Source organism: Salvelinus fontinalis, chromosome 4 (assembly GCF_029448725.1).
Source record: "Salvelinus fontinalis isolate EN_2023a chromosome 4, ASM2944872v1, whole genome shotgun sequence".
In the NCBI taxonomy this organism is placed as follows: Eukaryota; Metazoa; Chordata; class Actinopteri; order Salmoniformes; family Salmonidae; genus Salvelinus; species Salvelinus fontinalis.
The window spans coordinates 77,395,407-77,408,081 of record NC_074668.1 but is presented as its reverse complement, the minus strand read 5'-3'; the positions used below and the strand labels follow the sequence as shown (position 1 = coordinate 77,408,081).

Below are 12,675 nucleotides of genomic sequence, written 5' to 3'. Positions count from 1 at the left end.
AAGTGTAGCTAAAAATGAAATAAAAGGTGAAAAGTCAGTGTTAATTTAATTAAAGGTGCAAATCTTACAAATTGTTAACTCACCTTTGCAATCTGGTCAAACTTCCCAAAAAGCTCGTTGAGCATGATGACCAGCTCCTTCGGAGAGCAGTCGCTGGCCAATCGGGTGAAGCCCACAATGTCAGCATACAGAATACTGCAAAAAGAGAAAAGCCAAGGGTGTGTTCATTAAGACACACGGTTTGCAAAGAAAACAAGAAGCATTCATTATTGGACAAGTTTAGATAGTCCCTACCTGTTGCACATAGTTTCCAAGCATTTTCTTGCGTTTCATGCTTACTGATCACGACCGACTCAGGACATATGGGGTCAAGACATCAGTGTCATAATGAAATCTGTTGTCTGCATGGATACGGCCAGGCTGGCCGCTACACTGATTAATCCCTCTGATGTTGTTGTATCACTAAACAAGGGTGTCATTGTCAGATAACGGTTGACTCCTGGGGTGTTGAAATGGAGTGGGGCTAAATGATTACAGCTGGAGGTCCTATCCTGGGTGAGCAGTAATCCTAGGGGCTAGAGAGGAGGTGAAGACTGAGTAGAAGGGAGATCGTGCTAAGGGGTTTGGCTCTAAGACATAAACTACAGCAGTGTTTTCCCTATATTCATTTAGCAGCACAATTGCCTCCACTCCAAAAGATATGATTACAAATAAATAAATAAATAAATAAATAAATAAATATATATATATATATATATATATATATATATATATATACACACACACACTGCTCAAAAAAATAAAGGGAACACTTAAACAACACAATGTAACTCCAAGTGAATCACACTTCTGTGAAATCAAACTGTCCACTTAGGAAGCAACACTGATTGACAATAAATTTCACATGCTGTTGTGCAAATGGAATAGACAAAAGGTGGAAATTATAGGCAATTAGTAAGACACCCCCAAAAAAGGAATGGTTCTGCAGGTGGTGACCACACACCACATCTCAGTTCCTATGCTTCCTGGCTGATGTTTTGGTCACTTTGAATGCTGGCGGTGCTTTCACTCTAGTGGTAGCATGAGACGGAGTCTACAACCCACATAAGTGGCTCAGGTAGTGCAGCTCATCCAGGATGGCACATCAATGCGAGCTGTGGCAAGAAGGTTTGCTGTGTCTGTCAGCGTAGTGTCCAGAGCATGGAGGCGCTACCAGGAGACAGGCCAGTACATCAGGAGACGTGGAGGAGGCCGTAGGAGGGCAACAACCCAGCAGCAGGACCGCTACCTCCGCCTTTGTGCAAGGAGGTGCACTGCCAGATCCCTGCAAAATGACCTCCAGCAGGCCACAAATGTGCATGTGTCAGCATATGGTCTCACAAGGGGTCTGAGGATCTCATCTTGGTACCTAATGGCAGCCAGGCTACCTCTGGCGAGCACATGGAGGGTTGTGCGGCCCCACAAAGAAATGCCACCCCACACCATGACTGACCCACCGCCAAACCGGTCATGCTGGAGGATGTTGCAGGCAGTAGAACGTTCTCCACGGCGTCTCCAGACTCTGTCACGTCTGTCACATGTGCTCATGTGCTCAGTGTGAACCTGCTTTCATCTGTGAAGAGCACAGGGCGCCAGTGGCGAATTTGCCAATCTTGGTGTTCTCTGGCAAATGCCAAACGTCCTGCACGGTGTTGGGCTGTAAGCACAACCCCCACCTGTGGACGTCGGGCCCTCATACCACCCTCATGGAGTCTGTTTCTGACCGTTTGAGCAGACACATGCACATTTGTGGCCTGCTGGAGGTCATTTTGCAGGGCTCTGGCAGTGCCCCTCCTTGCAAAAAGGCGGAGGTAGCGGTCCTGCTGCTGGGTTGTTGCCCTCCTACGGCCTCCTCCACGTTTCCTGATGTACTGGCCTGTCTCCTGGTAGCGCCTCCATGCTCTGGACACTACGCTGACAGACACAGCAAACCTTCTTGCCACAGCTCGCATTGATGTTCCATCCTGGATGAGCTGCACTACCTGAGCCACTTGTGTGGGTTGTAGACTACCACTAGAGTGAAAGCACCGCCAGCATTCAAAAGTGACCAAAACATCAGCCAGGAAGCATAGGAACTGAGAAGTGGTCTGTGGTCACCACCTGCAGAATCACTCCTTTATTGGGGGTGTCTTGCTAATTGCCTATAATTTCCACCTTTTGTCTATTCCATTTGCACAACAGCATGTGAAATTTATTGTCAATCAGTGTTGCTTCCTAAGTGAACAGTTTGATTTCACAGAAGTGTGATTGACTTGGAGTTACATTGTGTTGTTTAAGTGTTCCCTTTATTGTTTTGAGCAGTGTATGTATGTATACACACACACACACACACACACACACACACAGTCAAAAGTTTGTATACACCTGCTCAGTCCAGGGTTTCTTTATTTGTACTATTTTCTAAATTGTAAAATAATAGTGAAGACATCAAAACTATGTAATAACACATATGGAATCATGTAGTAACCAAAAGTCTTAAATTGCAGGGAACTAGCTTTAAAACTGTAAAATGTTCTCTCCGTCCATAGCAAAATGTGTAGAATTGCATGAAATCAGCTTTAAAACATTAAATAAATGGTCTGTAGCCAACAGGACGGCCACTAAAATGTTTGCCATTGGCCACGTCCACTAACCCACCCCCACAATGCTAACTTTGCCACAGCTGCTGATAAAAAATAATAGGGGAAGCACTGCACTGTACACTGATTGGAAGCGCTATAAGCTTATTGTGAACCCTATCCTCCACACAGAGCACCTGACCCAGGCCACCAAACACCCAGGCCACCACACATCCAGCCGCCACAGCCTAATCACTGGCTCATTACCAGGGCTCAGAGGGCTAACTGCTGCCAAGGTCAGTCCTCATTAAAGTAGCTAACATTAGCCTGTTGCTCACCAAGCAGACCAGACCAGAGAACCATGGCTGCCCAGTAACTCTGACTGACAACAACCAGGTGTTTCCTTGGAAAGAACATGTCTAATGACAAGCATGTCTTGTGTCATTACAAGGATCAAATGGGGAGGTGATTGGGCTATAATTCACAATAGCACCAAAGGGCTTAAAGGAGGATTCACTCACTAGCCGAGCCACAGCAGCACATGATACAGTCTGATCTTCACAAGGCCTTCTCAGATCAGTTTAAATGTCCCTCCTTTTCTATGAAATCATATTAATTATGGGTCTAAACTTATCAAATCAACCAGGTAGTTACAAATGTCAGTTTGTCAGGCTACTGAGAAGATTGAAGAGTGTTATTGTGTTGACCTTAATTTGGGCAACAAATGGGCTCCCTCTCTCTCCAGGAAGGTAGAAGGTACAGTACAGTCTGTAAGCAATTACAGAGTCTAAAACTTAGGGAATATATTGAGCTATCTGCCACGGTTCACTGGATAGGCTACAAAGCCAATGTCTGTCAGCACTTTCTAAATGAATGCCCATAAAACAAAAGGCCTCATTTAGGTCAATGCTCAGCTAACACTGTAATGCTAAATTCCATGAGAACTGACTGGGCATTGTGAGTGTAAATAGACCTCCCAGAGCAGTGATGGGCAACTCCAGTCCTCGGGGTCAGAGGATATCAGGGGAAATTAAATTAAAGAACACAAACTAACTATTCAAAGCACACATGCAACATATGATTTAACCCAGTGTTCAGACTATTGTTTCCAACTTTGCGGGCCGGCACCCGGGTCTCACTGGCCCATGGATCCGGCGGACCTGCTCTCACGTGGGGCCAAAGCCAGGCCACTGGTACTTTTCAGCTGCATTTACATAACAATGGCTAACTGTGAACATTAACACCGTCTCACAAAGCAACTGATTCTGCTCTTCTAAAGTCCCTAGCTATGGAAACACAATTTCAAAACCAAATCAAATCGTATTTGTCACATGCGCCGAATAAACAGGTGTAGACCTTACTGTGAAATGCATACTTACAAGCCCTTAACCAACAATGCAGATTTAAGATTTAAAAAATAAATAAAAGTAAAAGATAAGAAAAACAAATAATTAGAGAGCAGCAGTAAATAACAATAACGGGACTATATACAGAGTCAAGGTACGGGGGCCCCGGTGTCGAGGTAATATATACATGTAGGTAGAGTTATTAAAGTGACTATGCATAGATAATAACAGAGAGTAGCAGCAGCGTAGAAGGGGGGGGGGGGGGGGGCAATGCAAAAAGTCTGGGTAGCCATTTGATTAGCTGTTCAGGAGTCTTATGGCTTGGGTGTAGAAGCTGTTTAGAAGCCTATTGGACCTAGACTTGGCGCTCCGGTACTACTAGCAAGGCAGGAAGCAGAGAGAACAGTCTATGACTAGGGTGGCTGGAGTCTTTGACAATTTTTAGGGCCTTCCTCTGACACCACCTGGTATAGAGGTCTTGGATGGAAGAATGCTTGGCCCCGGTGATGTACTGGGTCGTTCCAGAAGTAGAAAAAGATCCAAAATGTAAAGGCAGGGAATGAGAAAATCAAAGGCTAAAGCCAAAAGCAGAGTTTCGTTCAAGACAACATTTGGGTTGGGTAAATATTGTCCATGTGTATTATTTGGTAGACTGAAAACCGTGCTTAGTTTGACAGGCAATGAGTGATAGGCAAAGGATAGGATTCCACTGTATGTTTCTTAGTAATTTTCTTCGAACATAACAGGTTATTTGAACAGGCTGTATGTTTCTCAGTCATATTCTTAGTCCTTGACAGGCTATTCTTGTACTGTACCTGACGTTCTCGTGTCTCTTGACGTAGAGACTGTGGAAGTTGTTGTCTTTGACGAGTCGTTGCTGCTCTTCTTTGTCCTTGCAGTCTTGCAGACGCTCCATGATGGCCAGCTTCATCTTCATGGAGATGTAGACCGGCAGCACAGACTGCAGCAGGTTCTCCTACGCAGGCACACACACGTTAGCATCAACACACCACACCCACCCAACCACACACTGTCCGATAGACAAAAGGTCATGAACCCAACCCAATCTGAGTATCAACCAGCTGTCAGAGTGTCTTGCTGATCTTGTAACTCCACTAACAAGGGCCCCATTCATTCAGATTACTGTTAAAAGCTTTATAATCATTGTGCTGCCAGTCTGGTTGTACAGCCAGTCAACAGAAATATATAACATTGCATTGAGAGCCTCTGGATGGAATAGAGTCAGGTGAGATGGGAATCTAAGAAGTTAATAAGGAGATGTCTCAGGAAATAATTCTTCAATCCCATCCTAATTCCTGTTCACCCTTATGATGCAATACTGAGGCACCGGACTACTCTCTTTCCTCTCTCCACTGGTTTGGCTGCATCCACAAGGGGGAAGTTGCCCCTAGGTACAGATCTAGGATCAAATCCTAACTTTAACTATTAGTGGAAGAAATGTAAAACTGACCCAAGACCAGTGTCAGGGGGCAACTGGTTAGGCCTACATACTCTCCCAGATAGATTACCACCTCCTGGTTCAAATGACTGGGGCAGGTTTTCCAGTAAACCGTAAAGCATGGAAAGTCATTCTGCACAAAGTGGCCATGATTTGGGTCATTCAGCTCAGCTCTGTGCTGTAATTGATCTGGCAGATTCTATCTGACTGGGTCTAGAGAACAATGGCATAGTGCTCTGTGGGAGGGAGGGAGGGAGGGAATACTGTTCACCTCAGCGTTGGGACCCATTTCAAACCCTCCCTTCCCTCTTCTCTTTATTTATGGTGGCTGTGCTCTTTGGCTAACCCCTGTGGCACTGCTCCTTTTTTCGAGCTCAATACAACAGAGTAGAACAGAGGCGGTTCAAATGTTAACAATTATATCATTCCATTCTGTCCTGCTAGGCAACAGAGCAGCCAGCAGCCTCCTCTCTCTCATGGTGTGTGGTGTCACTTCCTAAGCAACTATTATTCCAAATGAAAAAAAATTACGGTTAAAAAGCCATTTGGCCTCCCGGGTGGCGCAGTGGTCTAGGGCACTGCATCGCAGTGCTAGCTGCGCCATCAGAGTCTCTGGGTTCGCGCCCAGGCTCTGTCGCAGCCGGCCGCGACCGGGAGGTCCGTGGGGCGACGCACAATTGGGCTAGCGTCGTCCGGCCGGTAGGGATATCCTTGTCTCATCGCACTCCAGCGACTCCTGTGGCGGGCCGGGCGCAGTGCGCGCTAACCAAGGGGGCCAGGTGCACGGTGTTTCCTCCGACACATTGGTGCGGCTGGCTTCCGGGTTGGAGGCGCGCTGTGTTAAGAAGCAGTGCGGCTTGGTTGGGTTGTGCTTCGGAGAACGCGTGGCTTTCGACCTTCGTCTCTCCCGAGCCCGTACGGGAGTTGTAGCGAAGAGACAAGATAGAAATTACTTGGGGACAAAAATTGGGGAGAAAAGGGGATAAAATTTATTAAAATAAATACATTTTAAATAATTTTTAAAAAGCCATTTGAAACAGACATCCGTTTTTACTAACGGAGCACACACAGACATCTACTTAAAAAATCATTAATGAAATTTTATTTGAGGGGGATTTGATCATCGTAATGAAAAATACAAGCTAGAAAACAACAAGGCTACTGGTCTTAAATGAAGTAAAAAATGAACCAGTGCTATTATGACAAAGATATTTTAGCCTAACACTATTTATTAACTTTTATTAGTCTTTCATACTTCCTGTATTCAGTCGGGTCAGCCTCTGTTCAGAAAGAGACACCACTGGGAGATTGCCCTTGCCAAATAGGTTTCTAATCTCAAGGGTCTTTCCTTAAAGATTAAATAACTAAATCAAGAAGATAGCAGAGTGTCTGATAAGATGTTCTCACCTGTTGTCTCTTTTCTATCTCCAGCTTCATGCGGATGCCCAGACATCTGAGTGTATCCTGGAAGGTCTGTCTTAGTGTTCTCTCCATCAGGACCTTATGGAAGGCCCCCACCACACTGCCACACAGAAACACCACCGCATTGGACAGCAGCTGGGGACAGAGGGACAGACATTACAACCTAGCTGCACAGCATAAGCATTTTATTGTCAGAGAAATGTGCCTTACGACCTTAAAAACTCCTTACAGGACATCAAAAACAACACTATAGCACACAATCTCGTTGAAACAAACATGACACATGAGTTATTAAAACACACACACACACACGCAGTGATACTTCCTGTTTATAGAAAACTACTTAAAGCACAACATTGTGAACATACATAACGTTATGCATCACCAGAAGATCACGTAACACATGTATAATCTTAATAACAGCATAACTAATAACACACCTGATTGGCCAGAAAGGGACTGGGATCTTGGGTGTTGAAGATAGTGAGGCGTAGAGTGAGGACCATGATGTGAGAGAGTGAGGAGATCACACTGAGCACCACAGCATAGCACATCTGGAAAGGCAGCATGGTGTACACTGTGAAGATGATGAACAGGAAGAAGGGAACCTACAGGAGAAAAGGAGAGAGAGAGATAGGTCAGACTGATATGACATGAAACACTGTGTGGGGAAAGAGTCTCGGATTGGCAGCACTATCCAAAGAACAAGTGGTTTTACTGGACAACTGTCACCTCAGTGTACTGGCAAGTACAAATATAACTTTTTGATGCTTCTGTTCGTGTGTGTATATAATATATGTACACTCAGTGGCCAGTTTATTGGGTAGGCCACCCAGTTCACCAAAATGGTTCGCTCCTACAGACAGTGAGTCATGTAGCCGTGGAATGCTATATAAAGCAGGCAGACAGGCATCAAGGCATTCAGTTACTGTTCGATTGAACGTTAGAATGGGCTAAATAAGTGACCTAAGCAACAGAGCGTGGTATGATAGTCGTTGCCCCTTTGCCTCCAGAACAGCCTGAATTCATCAGGGCATGGATTCTACAAGGTGTGGCGTTCAAAAGTTGCTCAATTGGTATCAAGGGATCTAACGTGTGCCAGAAAAACATTCCCTATACCATTACACCACTGCCAAATTTCAATTCACATCAGAATTCACATCAGTTGGCAGTGCTGTAATGGTGTATTTTGCCCATTCTAACGTTCAATCGAACAGTAACTGAATGCCTTGATGTCTGTCTGCCTTCTTTATATAGCAAGCCACAGCTACATGACTCACTATCTGTAGGAGCGAACCATTTTCATGAACGGGGTGGCCTACCTAATAAATTGGCCACTGAGTGTTTTGTTTGTTATCACATGGAGAAGATTGCATGCTCTGTGGGGTAGATCTTAAATCAGATAACTTCTTCGGGGAAGGAAACAGAAACTGTGTGAAACGTAATTCTGCAATAATGACCAAAGTAAGGATTTGGCATAAGCAGCATGAGTCCATGGCTCCATCCTGCCTGGTGTCAACAGTACAGGCTGGTGGCGGTGGTGTAATGGTGTGGCTAATGTTTTCCTGGCACACGTTAGGTCCCTAGATACCAATTGCACAACGCTTGAACGCTACACCTTGTAGAATCCATGCCTGAAGAATTCAGGCTGTTCTGGAGGTAAAGGGTGGTCTGACCCAGTACTAGATGGGTGTACCTAATAACCTGGCTGGTGTGAAGATGGAGGAGAAGAGTAAGAGGACAAAGGAAGTGGGTGTCATAGAAATACAACATTATGTTAATCACATTACTTTTATATTAGAATGTATTCCTATATTAGTACATTCACACTGTTTTTCTTAGAGGCAACAGAATAGGGTTCTTTGAACTCTCATGTGTCTGTGTTAACGCTGAAAGTAGATTTACCATGGCTTTGTGATAACATAAAGACTGGATTCCATTCCAGAGAGAATGGGAAAGAGTTAGATGCCAAGGAGAGCGGGAATGACTGCGTAAAGGTCCCTGAGCAGAAGGCCATCTCGGCATTGTATATTGAGCATGCTGGTTTCCATGGTAGCATTTAACTACGGCCACACCCACTAAATCAACCTATAGGAGACTTGTTCATTTCCTTTTCTCATTTATTTTCAGATGGAGGGAAGTAGTGAAAGTGTCTGTGTGCCTGTCTGTCGGTGCCAGGGGGACCCAATCTCCAGTTTATTTATCCCATACGGCAGATGAATACTGGAATCCATCATTCTGAGGGAAGGGCTTAGAATCCTACGTTGCATTAGTATTTCTGTATAAACAAGCAGTAAATGAACTAGAGACAGATATCTGTTGAATGAGAGCACAATGTACCTTTGTATAAATTCACGTATCTGTTCTTCATCACAAGGACTCAGGAAGACTATGAAAAGTTGTAAACGAATCCTGTTTATTTGGGCTTTAACTCCACACCACGGGTGACCATTAACACTCTATTACTGCAGTAATTATTAATCAAGTTTGATGGTTTTGAAGAAATCTAAAAGTCTCTCCTTTGATTAGAATAATTACCACGACATGGGCTTCAAACATTTATTTTGAAAGCCTACAGGCTTTGTCGTGCAACCTTTATTTAGAGCGAGAGTGTATACCTGGTCCCAGGGCAGGATGAGGGGTCCGCTGAAGATGAAGGTGAATCCCATGGTGAGGTGAGTGGCCCAGACCACCAGACCCAGCAGTCTCCTCCAGCGCTGGGTCAGGGTCTCTGTACACACCAGCACAAACACAGCCAGGAACACACACAGGCTGCAGCTCACCACGCTGACAAATGCACAGTGCTCCTCCGCACTCTGAAACGGAGAGGGAGAACATAACGCACACTGAATCACAATCATGGAATTTACATTATACTCTACATTGACATATACACACATTCATAGACACGGACGTCATATTCATCTACACACAACCATACAGACACACAATGCTCTACTCCTCTAATGAAAAGACAAGGATTAAAAAACAGGCTATAGTATACATTCTGTCTGAAGACAGGTTTTGAAGTGTTATATAGGTCAGGTACAATGATATGTCTAAACAACATTCACTCAACTTCCCTTCAACATCATTCAAGTCCCTTTCTTATGCCTATGTACGGTCTAGTTATGAGAGCGGCCCATATCTAATTCAGCATCGTGGCTTATTCAGGCTTATTGCACATCTGTCTCTGCGTCATGTCCTGTTGCTAGAGGCCACAGCATCTTCCTGATTGAATTACACTGAGAGGGAAGAGGGAGGCTCAGATATAGATTTCTGGTGTGTGTGTGTGTGTATACACTTGCGTCAACTTGCATGCATGCCAGTTAGCGAGAAAGCGAGCGAGAGAAAGAGAGAATGGGAAAGAGTTAGATGCCAAGGAGAGCGGGAATGACTGCGTAAAGGTCCCTGAGCAGAAGGCCATCTCGGCATTGTATATTGAGCATGCTGGTTTCCATGGTAGCAGAAGTGAAGGCTTTTACTAGCACATTTAACTACGGCCACACCCACTAAATCAACCTATAGGAGACTTGTTCATTTCCTTTTCTCATTTATTTTCAGATGGAGGGAAGTAGTGAAAGTCTATACAATTAGAGAACAGATTGCTTCTGATCCTCTCCTCTTGAAATCTCATCTGAAAAGCAATGAACCAGGTGGGATCTGTTCAGTCTCAGACTGCCATAAGTTAATGTTTTCGTCTGTTGGGCATTGAAATTCACACCAGGTTTTGTTTGTTATCACATGGGGAAGATTGCGTGCTCTGTGGTGTAGATCATAAATTAGATCACTTCTTTAGGGAAGGAAACAAACCGTGCAAAACGTAATTCTGCAATAATGACTAAAGTAAACCCACAAGAACATACACTCTCTCTAGTGTCCATTGGTGGGTTAAGTTAACTTATGTAAAATGAGGACCATTCTAAAAGCATCCTCTCCGTGCTCTCTTTGACTCTCTTACACTCTCTGTACATTAGAATCTAGAGGACTTTATTCACCTAAAAACAACAGGGCTCTCAATAGGCCCTTTGTTCAATCTGAGCCCAACTATCCTGTTTAAGTACCACTTAGAAATATATGTTGGAATGCCCTCTCGCTTACTGGTGGGCTCATGGTCTCTAACAGGTAGTCTATCTATCCACAATGGAGAGGGAAGTTCTACAAGTTGAACACAGGGACTATATCACACTTGTACTCACAGGCCTGTGCACTTAATAATAGGCATTAGCCTACACATGCTAACAAACCTGCCACGAAAACCTTAGTGGTGGGTTTTACGCCATCAAAAGGAACATAACATTCGACATCCCAATTGGGATCTGGCAAAGAATACTTGAATCAGTTTTTGCCCTCTATGGTTGTGAGGTCTGGGGTCCACTCACAAACCAAGAATTAAGATTGCATGCATAATTTTGCAAAAACATCCTCTGTGCACAACATAAAAGACCAAATAATGCATGTAGAGCAGAATTCAGACAATATCTGATCATTATCAAAATCCAGAAAAGAGACATTAAATTCTACAACCACTTAAAAAAAAAGTGATTCCCAAACCTTCCATAAGAAAGCAATCCCCTACAGAGAGATTAACCTAGAGAACAGTCTCCTCAGGAAGCTGGTCCTGGCGTTCTGTTCACAAACACAAACAGACCACACAGAGCCCCAGGACAGCAACACAATTAGACCCAACCAAATCATGAGAAAACAAAAGGACAATTACTTGACACATTGGAAAGAACTACCCAAAAAACTAAGCATATTGGACTGCTATTTGGCCCTAGACAGAGACTACAGTGGCAGAATACCTGAACACTGTGATAGCATAGCCTTGCTATTGAGAGAGGCCGCCGTAGGCATAGCCATAGAGAGAGAGTCAGTTATGTGCCCACAAAATGTGGAAACTGAGCTGCACATCCTTACCTCTTGCAAATGTATGACCATATTAGAGACACATATTTCCCTCAGATTACACAGACCCACAAAGAATTTGAAAACATATCCAATTTTGATAAACTCCCATATATATCACGTGAATACCACAGTGTGCCAACACAGCAGCAATATTTGTGACCTGTTTCCACAAGAAAAGGACAGTCAGTGAAGCAAACACCATTGTCAATACAAACTACACTGAACAAAACTATGAACGCAACATGTAAAGATTTGGTCCCATGTTTCATGAGCTGAAATAAAAGATCCCAGAAATGTTCCAGATGCACACATCTACCATAAGCCGCCTCTGTCGTTTTAGAGAATTTGGCAGTACTTCCAACTGGCCTCACAACCGGAGACCACGTGTAACCACTCCAGCCCAGGACCTCCACATCCAGCTTCTTCACCTGCGGGATTGTCTGAGACCAGCCACCCGGACAGCTGATAAAACTGTGGGTTTGCACAACTGAAGAATTTCTGCACAATCAGGAACAGTCTCAGGGAAGCTCATCGACGTGCTCGTCGTCCTCAACAGGGTCTTGACCTGACTGCAATTCTGCATCGCAACCAATTTCAGTGTGCAAATGCTCACCTTTGATGGCCGCTGACACGCTGGAGAAGTGTGCTCTTTATGGATGAATCTCAGTTTCAACTATACCGGGCAGATGGCAGACAGCTTTGTGTGGGGGAGCGGTTTGCTGATGTCAACATTGTGAACAGAGTACCCCATGGTGACGGTACGGTGGGGTTATGGTATAGGCAGGTATAAGCTACGGACAACAAACCCAATTGCATTTTATCGAGATACTGTGACGAGATCCTGAGGCCCATTATCGTGCCATTCATCTGCTGCCATCACCTCATGTTTCAGCATGATAACGCACAGCCCCATGTTGCAAGGATCTGTACACAAAGCTGA

General features: G+C 44.4%; 1 protein-coding gene across 7 annotated transcripts in view; it reads right to left on the bottom strand.

Moving 5' to 3' along the window:
• Positions 1-12,675, bottom strand: part of LOC129854461 (adenylate cyclase type 2-like) — a 97,693-nt gene that overhangs the window by 28,687 nt on the left and 56,331 nt on the right. For all 7 annotated transcript variants that reach the window (XM_055921522.1, XM_055921525.1, XM_055921526.1 and 4 more), the window contains 5 exons: positions 9,443-9,640; positions 7,265-7,432; positions 6,810-6,959; positions 4,759-4,919; positions 84-195 (listed from right to left, as the gene is read on the bottom strand). In XM_055921522.1, coding sequence (XP_055777497.1) covers positions 84-195; positions 4,759-4,919; positions 6,810-6,959; positions 7,265-7,432; positions 9,443-9,640 — 789 coding nt within the window. The remainder of the gene's footprint in view (positions 1-83; positions 196-4,758; positions 4,920-6,809; positions 6,960-7,264; positions 7,433-9,442; positions 9,641-12,675) is intronic.